General features: G+C 32.4%; 1 protein-coding gene across 1 annotated transcript; it reads left to right on the plus strand.

Annotated features, from left to right (window-relative positions):
- The first annotated feature begins 3,895 nt into the window (after nt 1-3,895).
- Nucleotides 3,896-4,737, plus strand: LOC106468397 (glycine-rich protein 23-like). Its single transcript, XM_013928820.1, has 2 exons — nt 3,896-3,907; nt 4,384-4,737. Exons 1-2 carry the CDS (start codon nt 3,896-3,898, stop codon nt 4,735-4,737), a joined length of 366 nt encoding a protein of 121 aa, XP_013784274.1.
- Nucleotides 4,738-11,981: the final 7,244 nt, after the last annotated feature.

Consider the following 11,981-nt stretch of genomic DNA (forward strand, 5'->3'; position numbering starts at 1 on the left):
AATTAATCTAAAAAACATTCTTCTTCTGTGTTCAGTTTAACGCTTTGTTTTTAACTTCATGATCAAAATAAGCAAAGTTTGTTCATCTTTCCGTTAACAAACATTTTTCCTAACTAATTCTTGGCTTATGTAATATCAAGTTTGGGAAGAAATAATAAGAGAAAAAATATTCCCTACTCTTCTAACAATTCCTTGTTGTTTTGGAAGTTGGAAGTGATTATTTGTAGGAAAAAATAATTTCTGTTATTACTGATCATAAACTTTACATACTGCTTTAACTGGTTCCATTAAAAACGTTGAAATTGGTGCAAACTTGACATCGATTAACACTTTATAGATGACAGTCTGTTTCTGAGTTTTTTTAATGAATTTCTGCATTTTTTTTGCGTTAATGTTACGTAAGTCCTTCATATTTTACTTTTTTCCCGCGTATGAAAAGATGAAACTCATAAACGTTTATTTAGAAGTTGAAAAATTTCAAACAAACTTTAACCAACGGTTTGCTTGTACTTATGATTTTAATATTATGAGTCGAAAATTAAATCAAAAGGAAAACGTTTGTCGCTAGGCGTTTCTTAATTAGAGTAATATAAAAAAGTATCCAAAAGGTATTTTCCCCTCCTACAGCTTTTAGGAGTATACGCTCTTTTGTTTACACATTTTTTTTTTCTCGTTGCTTATGTGGTCACACCATAACATTGTATTTTAGTAAATCAGTTTTAAAGCACTAACCTGCCAACTGGTGGGAGACAAAAAGACTGAGAAATAAGGGAATTATTACACAACATCTCAAATATTTGTTCACGTTTTGAAGTTATCGGATACCCTAAAACCTTTATTCGTTTTATAGAAGATTCTGGTTATTAGCCTACATACTATATTTCTAATCGTTTTTTTGGATAGTTTTTTTTTCGTTTCTCTACCACTGAATATGAATTAGACATGTTTATTTTTCTTTAATTGAAAACTTATATCTTTGTCAATATATTATAAATTCTAAGTTTTGGCATCCTTCTAAACTGATAACTCGCCAACGTTTGTTTGTTTTGAATTTCACGCACAGCTACACAAGAGATATCTGCGCTAGCCGTCCCTAATTTAGCAGTGTAAAACTAGAGGGAAGGCAGCAAGTCATCACCACCCACCGCCAACTGTTGGGTTACTCTTTTACCAACGAATAGTGGGATTGACCGTCACATTATAACGCCCCCCCCCACGGCTAAAAGGGGCGAGCATGTTTGGTGGGACAGGGATTCAACTCCGCGCCCCTCAGATTGAAAGTAGACCACCCTAACCACCTGGCCATGTCGGGTCTTGGTAAAACGTCCAAATAAATAAGTTTAGTTTCGTATCTATTCTTTAACAATTACCGAATAACTTAATAAAATTGTCGATTTCTGTACAGAAACCTGTGTATTCGGTGTTATCAAAAACCATTAAATGCTACTTAAACACAACTGTTATCGTTATCTTAGAATAATTTTAGAAACGGGTGTAAAAAGTAATTTATAGTATTTTTCTGTTATATGTACAGTATTGGAAATAATTATGTGAGGAAAATAATATCAAAGGCAAACACTACGTGAATGACACTCTTTTTTTTCCATGTGAAAGTAAACTGTGCAAGGGTATAGTCACGTGCTGATAGTATACATTATGATTGTTTGCCATATAATCAATCAGAAAGTTTCTTAACAATATAAAGACTATAATGGTTTGGTTCGTTTTGAATTTCGCACAAAGTTACAGAAAAGATATCTGCGGTAGCTGTCCCTACTTTATAAATTAGTTATTGTTTTTTGTTTTCTAGACGTATTCTTAAATTTTATCATACTTTTGAGTTTGATATAATTTGTTAATGTTTAATAACGTATATGTGTTTGTAGTTTGTTTGTTTTGTTCTTAAGTACAAAGCTACACAATGGGCTATCTGTGCTCTGCCCACCACGGATATCAGAACCCGGTTTCTAGTATTGTAAATCCGCAATCCGTGTTTGTAGCTATCAATATCTAATTATATAGTTAAATTCATGCGATATTAGGAACTTCATAATTTTTCCACAAAGTTCGTCAGATATACACAGGAAATCACCTGTTGCCTATAGTTTCAAAATGTGTTTCTCAATATTCCTTGGCTATTTGAAAGTGTTTAAATTGACTTCGTACGTTAAAGTTTCCCTGAAATTGATGGGTTTTTTCACATTATTTAGGAACATTTATGTATTCGTACTTTACGTAAAAAAGTCACATTGTAAAAAATAAGTTAGTTCATCGATGTTGTTTTGTTTCTCTCTCAATATTAAACTGATAGATCCAATAATAACAACCTATCCGAGAAAAAAACGTACGTACACACTGTAGAATCATAGCAATGCTTTTACATTCAAACAAGTTTATTTTGTTCAAAGAAACAAAACGGTTATCTAGTATATGTAAAAATAGTTTATGTTAATTGTAAAGACCATTTTTCATGATAATTTAAGTTTATATAAAGGCTTTTGTTATTTTCTCAATAAAAAGCTACACAAAGGGCTATATGCACTCTCTCTCTCTCTACAGCAAGGAATCGAACCCCGGATATTTGGTCAACTGGCTGTTAACCAATCGTGGAACGATTTTATATAAGGTCCACAAATTTTTAATTTTTACACATTCTTAAATGATATGTATAGATAAAACACACTTAACAAGCAGGTGTAAAGATTTTGCTTATAAAATGAGCTTTATCAAAGACTTTTATACAAAATTCTCTATGGTTTTCACCTCTCTAATTTCATTCAACAAAAATAAGGGCTTAAAGAGTAATATTAACTTCCGATCAGAGTAAGTTACCTATATAGACCAAAATTAAAACTAAATTGGTATAGCTAATTAAATATATTTTTCTTACGTTCTTGATTGTAAGGCGTAGAATTCATTGTTTTATCAGTTAAGTTACCCTCGCCTTTAAAGTTATTTTCGGCCGTAAATCCAATAATGTCTCATGATGTTCGACCAATTTAGGTTTTTGTTGATGTTTGTTTTAGAGAAAAGCCACATTTGGTAATCAACTGTGTCCACCGCGGGGAATCGAACCCCGAATTTTAAATAAAAAATAATAAAACTAGTTATATCAAACATTTAACATTTATTCAAAGATGCTAGTATCTTAATTCAGGTAGTGTACCTTTTTTCAAGTGAATTTGTTTTTCTTCCAGAGCAAGTTCCAGTGAATAAATTTCTTTGGCTATGTCAAGAAAACCTTGATAATTAGGGATAAGAATATCATTAATATATTTACAAGCGTTACGGACGTGTAAAGCTATTTTATAGTCTTTTTTTTCTTTCTAAGATTTGTTATGTATGAAAATTCAAGTTAAAATTGATATAATTGTGCAACAACTATTGGAATTCCTTTATTTTTTGGAAGACATGTTGACGGAATTTTACAAATGTGTTGTCAGGTATAAAATGCATAGCCAGAAAAAAATATGTTTAATGTGAAACAATGGTAATTTTCATCAATGACAATGTCATTGATGACCCTATCTTTACTAAAACAAAACATTAATTCGCTAGAATTAAAAGATCTTGAAATTGTTGATGAGAGTCAAATTTTAATTTTATCAATAGGGAGACTAGAGCAAACATTACTGATATAAAAGTATTTATTATTTTAGTCTCAAAGCCTTTAAAAAAAAAGTCTATAGTTTTCTTCTTTATTTAATTGTCACTAAGTGAGAGACGCACCAGGATTACCATGGTAAAATAAAGTTTGTACATTTCACACCACAGTGAACAAAGTCCAGCAGTACAACTTCTTGCTTGCCAACAAGGTATAAAAGGGATTTCGTTTGAACATTAAATCAGTCTCAATCCTGACATACCTGGAAACATACAGAAAGGAGAAATTACTATGAAGATTTTGGTAAGTTTAAATTATAATGTTAATAGAAGACCAATATAAGCATAAGGAAATTACAGAACATTAGATATTCATAGAGATGTTATTATACAAATATAAAGAATATTTATAGTAAACCGTTGTTATAGGATAAATACCTCAAGAATGATATAAAACCAAGACTTTTCTTTAAGTGTTTTTATAAATGTAATCAATAACTTCATATAATGTTATTCTGAATGGTGTACATACGTTTACTGAAACCCATTGAACAGAACATTTGGTAGGTATGTTTCTGAGTAGTGAAAACCCCATGCAATAATTTTTTTTTATTGTTTATCCAACGAGGTTCATTGTTTTATATTAATCTGGTTTTAATATCTTATGGTTTAAAACTAAGCAAACTTATTTGTGTAGATCAGATGCAAGCATATTTTTGTGTATTTATCAAAGTTATATTTATAAGGAACTTTGTCTAAATTGACATTTCTTTTATACAGGCTTTTATTTTCATCGTCTTGGCTGCCCTGGTGACTTCGACTTACGGTGGTGGTTTCGGTGGATTTGGAGGAATTGGGGGCGGTGGTGGGTTCGGTGGACATGGAGGTGGTGGGTTCGGTGGACATGGAGGTGGTGGCTTTGGTGGATTTGGAGGAATTGGGGGCGGTGGTGGCTTCGGTGGACTTGGCGGTGGTGGCTTTGGTGGACATGGAGGATATGGGGGAGGTGGTGGATTTGGTGGATTCGGTGGCAAAGGCGGTGGAGGTGGTGGCTTTGGTGGATTCGGTGGCAAAGGCGGTGGAGGTGGTTTAGGTCGCGGGGGAGGCGGAGGTGGTCATGGCTACTGGCGTTAAAACGTAACTTGAGGTAATATATAAAATTTACTGATGAAATGAAATGGAGTTTAATGATAAGAATTACACTAATTAATTACACTAATTAATTACACTAATTAATAAAACGATTTGCATTTTACGTTTCTAGCTTAATCGACTAAATAGACGAATATCCTTATTGAAAGATCAAATCCGCTTTGACGTTATTACTTTTTTAGTAAAGTTGAAAAAAAAAGACTCATTTATAAACTTACTCATAATTTATTAAAGCTACGAAGATAAATACAATACATGTAAAACAAATTGGATATTTTGAAGAAGAAATTATTGGAGATTTAATTTAACTCAAAGCACACCTTTAAGAAACAATATTTGCTTTAATAAAATACCCAAACGTGATATCCTCAAAGTTTATATATTGCTGGTGTTTTTTTTTTAATATATATAACTGATTACAGTTATAGTTGATCTTACAAAGTGACATTGACTGTGTTTTCCAATTTGAGAATAATATATATATCAAATCAAGAATGGGATATTGTTTTGAAATATCCAAGTTTTACAAGTAATATCATTTCTGACATTTTCATTTCATCCAGATGTCTCCACAAACTTTAACAGTCTGTTTCCCAAATATGCTGAAAACTGATGTATAATCCGATGGGCCCTTATGTGGATTTCATTTGGACTAATTGGTTCAAATACATCGAACTTAAACTACATTTTAAGTTTCACAATTGTCTTTTCTGACTGGTTTGTGTAAAAGTATGTAAATAAATGATTTTATAAATACATTGGTATTTCGACTGTGTTGTTTGTTATAACACATTATAAGGTACGTTTAGAGTGAAAACTTATAATTTTACTTATTACCATATCTACAAATATTATTATTGTATATTTCTGAGACGAGATTAAAATATAAATATAAATATTAATAAGAAACACGTGGAACTCACTTTTCGATTTAATTTTATTTGTATTTGTAAGTTACACCTGGAATTTTCAACAACACTCACCAGACATGTTCGTATAACTGGTTACACGTTATTTGCTGCTGATAAATAAAACTACAAGTTTCAGTTAAAGTAGTTCACAAGTTTCAGGTAAACTAGTTTGTATAAAAATGTATTATTGTAGCCTAGAAATAAAAAATAGTACATTTTGTTTTTTCTAAGTTTAAAGCCAGTGAATGGATAAGATATGGTCTTCATCATAGATTTCTACATGGACTTAATACGTAAAAAACAAGTTATAAAAACTATAACTGTGTGACCGACATGCACAATATTCGGTAGTTTTGACAATATACAAAACGACACCTTGTTATAGAAATGATTTAATTCAGGACAGTAGGAAGTGCACTTTTACTGTTTCAGGTACACTGATTTTGGTCGAGGTAGGGAATTTGAATTAACCAGCAAAAATATAATATAAATAAATAAATATATTGTGAAAATTACTTCTGATAATTATCTGGAGCTACTATTTCAATTTTCTAATTAAAGAAATATCAACCATTCAATTACAAAATGACAATTTAGGTATTTAGATACTACAGACATTGTCACTTGTAACATAATTAAAATGAACTAGAATAACGTCTCTAAAGTCCATATCTATTCCAATAAGAGCATATTTGGCGTATAATGCTTTATATATTAACTGCCATATTCAAAAAGCCTTAACCATCTTAACTGAGATGTAAACTTTTTGTGAAAACAATATTAGTTAAAGCCAGAAGTCGAGCATAACTTTGCTGTTTTCAGTATTTGTTTAGCCTAATGGCTAAGATGTTAAATTTAATACGTATTGTTCGGGCATACGTTCTTCGTTCCTGTAAACAGTGTTCTTTATTCATTACATATAAATATCTACTTAATAAAGTTCATCAAGGTAAATTTTATTGTTACACATAGCCAGAACTAGAAGTATAACTTCAAAAGTATTCAATCGGTTTCATATCTATATCTATCTATATCACGAAAATAGGTGTACGTACTCATATTACTCACAAGTAATTTCACGCTTCAGCCAAACAGTCTAGTACTTAAATAGTTTATTCGGCTGAAAACTGGAATAATTAAAAAAAATAAAATAATTATATTAGTGCTTAGCCGAATAAAGTTTTTAAATTGAAATTCTGGATTTCCCCTATATATGCATAACCTAGTATTTTATTGGTTATTTTTGTTTCTTAGATGCACAAGCCGAAATAATGTGTGCTTTTTATATCAATGATATCACAATAGTTTCATAAGTTCTCACGATTAAACAAGATAGTTTTATAATTTCTAAATGAGAAATATAACATGTTGTCTGTTTCAAAAAAGCTGTATAACATTTCTTAAATGTATATGTTAAACTGCTGTCGTCGTAAACAAAATTAACAAAATGCCTATATCTATGTCTTGTAATTAATTGTTTAAGCTTTAATTATTCGAATTTTACGAAACAGCTAACTGCAAAAAGGAGATAATTCATCAGCCAAAGCCACAAGTTAAGTATTTGCATGAGAGACAAAGTCTACTTGCCCATAACCAGGAAAGTAAAGAAATACGAGCTAAAATATCAGTTTTGTTACTGTTTACTTTTTATATATCCCAGCCAGTGAATAATGATAAAACAGAGTAAATGTGACTAGATGCACGATCGAAAATGCTTGGAGATGAATATTTTTTTATTTAAACTGATCTATGACAGCATACGTTCGAAGTTACAATTGGCTGTTTTCTGACCCCCCCCCCCACACACACACAGACTAATAGAATATTAGAAAGCAACATTTATAATACCATAAATTCAAGTTTTAGTAACAAACAACCAACGTCTACAAATATACATATCATTTCGTACGGATATATACCTAGGGGAATTAGGACTATTCGCTGTGATTATGTCTTCAGCTTGGTGCGTTTATTTTCAAATCGTGATTGTGTACGTAAACAAAACAGCGCATATATATCAAAGAAAGAAAATGTTTTAATTTAGTTTTCAGCCAATAGAGGCACCACAGATCGACAATTCATAACTTTCCAATACCTTATAATCTGAATTTGAGTGAAAGTAGATGGTAACAACTTTAAACAATTTCTAACTATTCAAAAAAATCATTTTTGTAAGCTTATGATTTAATAACTATGGCTTTTAATACTTAAGAAATATATAATGTCAATTCGTAACGCATGGTTGTGAAACAGAACATGTTGTCGTTATTTTATTTAAGAGCCAAAAACTGTAATAAGTTTTGATTAGTGTTAATTTTCTCAGCTCGTGCACATAATTTACAAATGTGTTACCTACAGAAACACAATTATGGTTTCTAAACGCCAGAATATTTACAATTTACACTATTGTAGTGACTTTAAAAGTCTTTATTAGTTTCGTAGCCATTTGGCAGTAGTGACAATAACTTTTTATATTCCAACTTATCTAAATTACTATTAGGATTTATGTTACAAAACTCTAACACAAGCAAAAATTGGAATGACATTAAATATATAACCTATGGTGCCTTCCTTTTCCTAAATTAGTAGTTTGGGCTTCACTTGCAAGACACACCGTTAGATGGCGCTACACATAAGATGGATCAGGGACGATCATAGTTCTATACATTATCACCAGAGGGCGGGATTTTAAGTACGCGTTGCTAGGCCGCCATAACAGGCGGCCATGACGGACGATTTCGTAATAGTTCCACGAAGTAAAGGATGTATTGCTAGGCCGCCATGACTTCATAGTTCTATTGAACCAGCTAATTTGGTCAACATGACTATTATTAATACAGTCGGTATAAAACACTGGTTAATTAGTTTATTAAACCATTATTTCATGATATTGTCCTTTTTAAAACGATTTAAATGGTCAGGAAATGTTTAGAACTAATAAGTTAGTGCTAAACGTCCTTTTTAGAATGAAATAAATTTGTGATTTAAACTGATTGTATTAAATATAGTCGTGTTGATCAAATTTCTGCTCATTTAATGGAACTATGACGTCATGACCACTTGTTAATGTTTTGTCATTGCATCCATTTTATTTTTTTTCAGATTTCCTTTTTCTGTATTAATTATAAAGATTTCAACCAGAATAATTTATTCATTATAGTCGTATTTTTGTTGTTCAGTGTCAAGTTATATTGGCAACATAAAGTGAAACTAGCGAAAGTGTAAATTTTAATTAATGCATAATATTTCATGATATCGTCCTTTTTAGGACGATTTAAATGGTCAGGAAATGTATTTAATAATTTAGTGATAAGTGTCCTTTTCAAGATGATTTAAATGGTCAGGAAATTTAATTAACCAATGAATTAGTGTTTTATACTGACTGTATTAATTATAGTCATGTTGATCAAAGTTATTCTGGTTCAATAGAACTATGGCGGTCTAGGAATACATCCTCTACTTCGTGGAACTATTACGTAATCGTCCGTCATGGCCGCCTGTTATGGCGGCCTAGCAATGCGCCCTTAACAACTCGTTCTCTGGTGACAATTTATGGAACTATGGCATCATCATTTGAGACATCACCCCTTTCCCGAGTCCGAGGTACGTGTAGCGCCATCTAACGGCGTGTTTTGCAAGTGCAGCCCTAACTACATATATAGTTCTAATTATTTTGCCTAAGTCCATCAAACGTTATTCTGAAGCAACGCGTCAAGTATGAATAAATTTACAACGATGAAAAATTCCGAAATTCTACAGTAGGGAAGCTATTACAAATAAATAAGTTGCTGTTCTTTTTTATTATAAATAATTATTTTCAGTATGAAATTTTGAAATTTAATAAGTTAAGCCAGTCTAACCTAACTAGGAGAGCCTTATTTTAGGCTTAGAGTAACTTAAAATAGTTGTTGCTCAAGTTGTTTTCTAATTCTCAATTTCTAATGCCTAATAACTTGAGAGTGTTTAGGAAAACCGTTCGTTGTGATGCTTTAAAATCTCCCATACACTAATAACTTAAATGTACACTTCTTTGTTGTTTTCTAGCTTCATAAATATTAACAGAAGTCTTACAGAAACAAAGATGGATAAATGTATATATTACTACAATTCACCAATATACAATATAAGAATCTCGACAATGTGCTGTGTTACTGGTACAAACATTTTCCAAAGGCATAAAAAATATAAAATTTGCATTTTTCCACGGAACTTTTTGGGTATTTTTGCGATTCATCTTTGTTAAAAGAAGACCTCTTAAATCTCAATTATTCTTTATTTGTATAAATAGACAGTTTGAAAACTTATAAATCTTCGTGTTTCACTATTTTACCCATTGAAAATAACAGACACAGACTGAGGGAGTAATAACTCCAACTTGGTAAGTTTTAACAATGGAATCTATATTTTATTTATGAACTTCTTTTCTTTGACTTAAGTTACTATGTAATTTTGAGACAATCGACTATTTTTTTCTTTGAATATTTCTTTGTTTTGTACGATATGTTTCTAAATTCTGTTTTATGGAATTTTCTAACGTTCTAGTGAACAATGATTGTGGTTTTATTCATTTCATAATACTCTAACCTATCACTTACATATATTTCTGGACTAATAATAATTGAATGATACATCAAAGCTGACGACTATGGAATATTAACACATTTAGAACAGTGAATAATAATAATATTTATAAAATCTTAATCTCTTCGAAGGAGCATGACCTGATGGTTAGAACGCTCATATCGCAATCTCTAGGTCGATGGGTCGAATGCCATTACCGAATATGCTCGTCTTTTCAGCAGTAGGGGTGTTATAATGTGGTGGTCAATTTCACTTTTCGTTGGTGTATAGTAACTCAAGAGTTGGCCATGGGTGCTGTTGACTATCTGCTTTCCATCTAGTCCAAGGGTCATCAAACTACGGCCCGCGAGGTGAGTTCATCCGGCCCACCGCTGCACTGTGCTACAAATGAGCTAAAATATAATTATTTATATGGAAATATCATAGACTGCAGATAAACTTACTATATAGAAAAAATTAAAATAAGAGTAAGTAAAAATGTCCAAATTTGTCCAATCTGATTTTTGCATCTGACAGTAATATAAGTTTAAGAAAATCAGTGAAATAAACAATTCGGTAGCTTTTTGCGACTTTGGATATCGGAGTGCTTTTTGTGTAAGTACCTGCAATGGGAGTTCATTCCTGCAGACACCTCACAGTCTTCGGCATCACTATGAAACAAAACATCTGTCAACATATTCGAAGTTTTCTGGAAATTTGCGTTCTGAGAAATTTGAGTTTATGAAATGTACTTTGGAATCTCAAAGGAATCTCTTCACGAGAATGTTTGCTGAAAATGAATCTGTCGCTCGTACAAGTTATAAAATAGTGTATAAGATGGCAGAGCGAGGAAAACCGTTTACTGACGGCAACTTCATCAAAGAGTGTATGATGGAAGCAGCAAATGACTTGTGTCCTGAGAAAGCCGATTTGTTCGGAAGTATCAGCCTTTCAGCAAGTTCACTTGTGCAGAGAACAGAAGAACTTGGAGAGAACATGGTGTTACAGATACGCGAAAAAGCTAGGAACTTCTTGTGGCATTCTTTGTTGTTGGATGAGTCTACTGATCTCTCGAGTACGTCACAGCTTCTCGTGTTCATTCGGGGTGTTAATTTGGACTTTCAGATCACAGAAGAGCTGGCATCCGTTTGCAGCATGCACGGAACAGAATTTGCAGCATGCACGGAACAACAACTGGAGAAGACATTTTCATGGAAGTGCAGAAAACTTTGCAAGGCTATAACCTTCAGTGGAATCAGTTTCAATGTGTTACAGTTGATGGAGGAAAAAACATGGCTGGAGTGAGGAAGGGTCTGGTGGAGCAGATACGAACTAAGTTGGAAGATCTTCAACTCCCGGGCGCTCTGTTTAAACACTGCATTATACATCAGCAAGTACACTGTGGGAAATACTTAAGCTATATCTTGCGTACTAAAACTAGTCGTTTCTGCGGTGAGCTTCATTCGGGGTCATGCACTTAATTACCACCAGTTCCAGGCTTTTCTTGAAGAAATTGATTCTGAATTCTGCGACTTGCCTTATCACACAGCAGTGAGATGGCTCAGCTGCGGTAAAGTCCGGTTTCGTTTTTATAAGCTCCGAAAAGAAATAGATGATTTTTTTCAACGAAAAGGATAGAGCTGGTCCACTTCTGTCAGATCCTGCCTGGCTGTCAAAGTTGTCATTTTTGGTTGACATCACATCCCACATGAATGAATTGAATTTGAAACTTCAGGGAAAGGATAACCTTATCTG

Source organism: Limulus polyphemus, unplaced genomic scaffold (assembly GCF_000517525.1).
Source record: "Limulus polyphemus unplaced genomic scaffold, Limulus_polyphemus-2.1.2 Scaffold2993, whole genome shotgun sequence".
In the NCBI taxonomy this organism is placed as follows: Eukaryota; Metazoa; Arthropoda; class Merostomata; order Xiphosura; family Limulidae; genus Limulus; species Limulus polyphemus.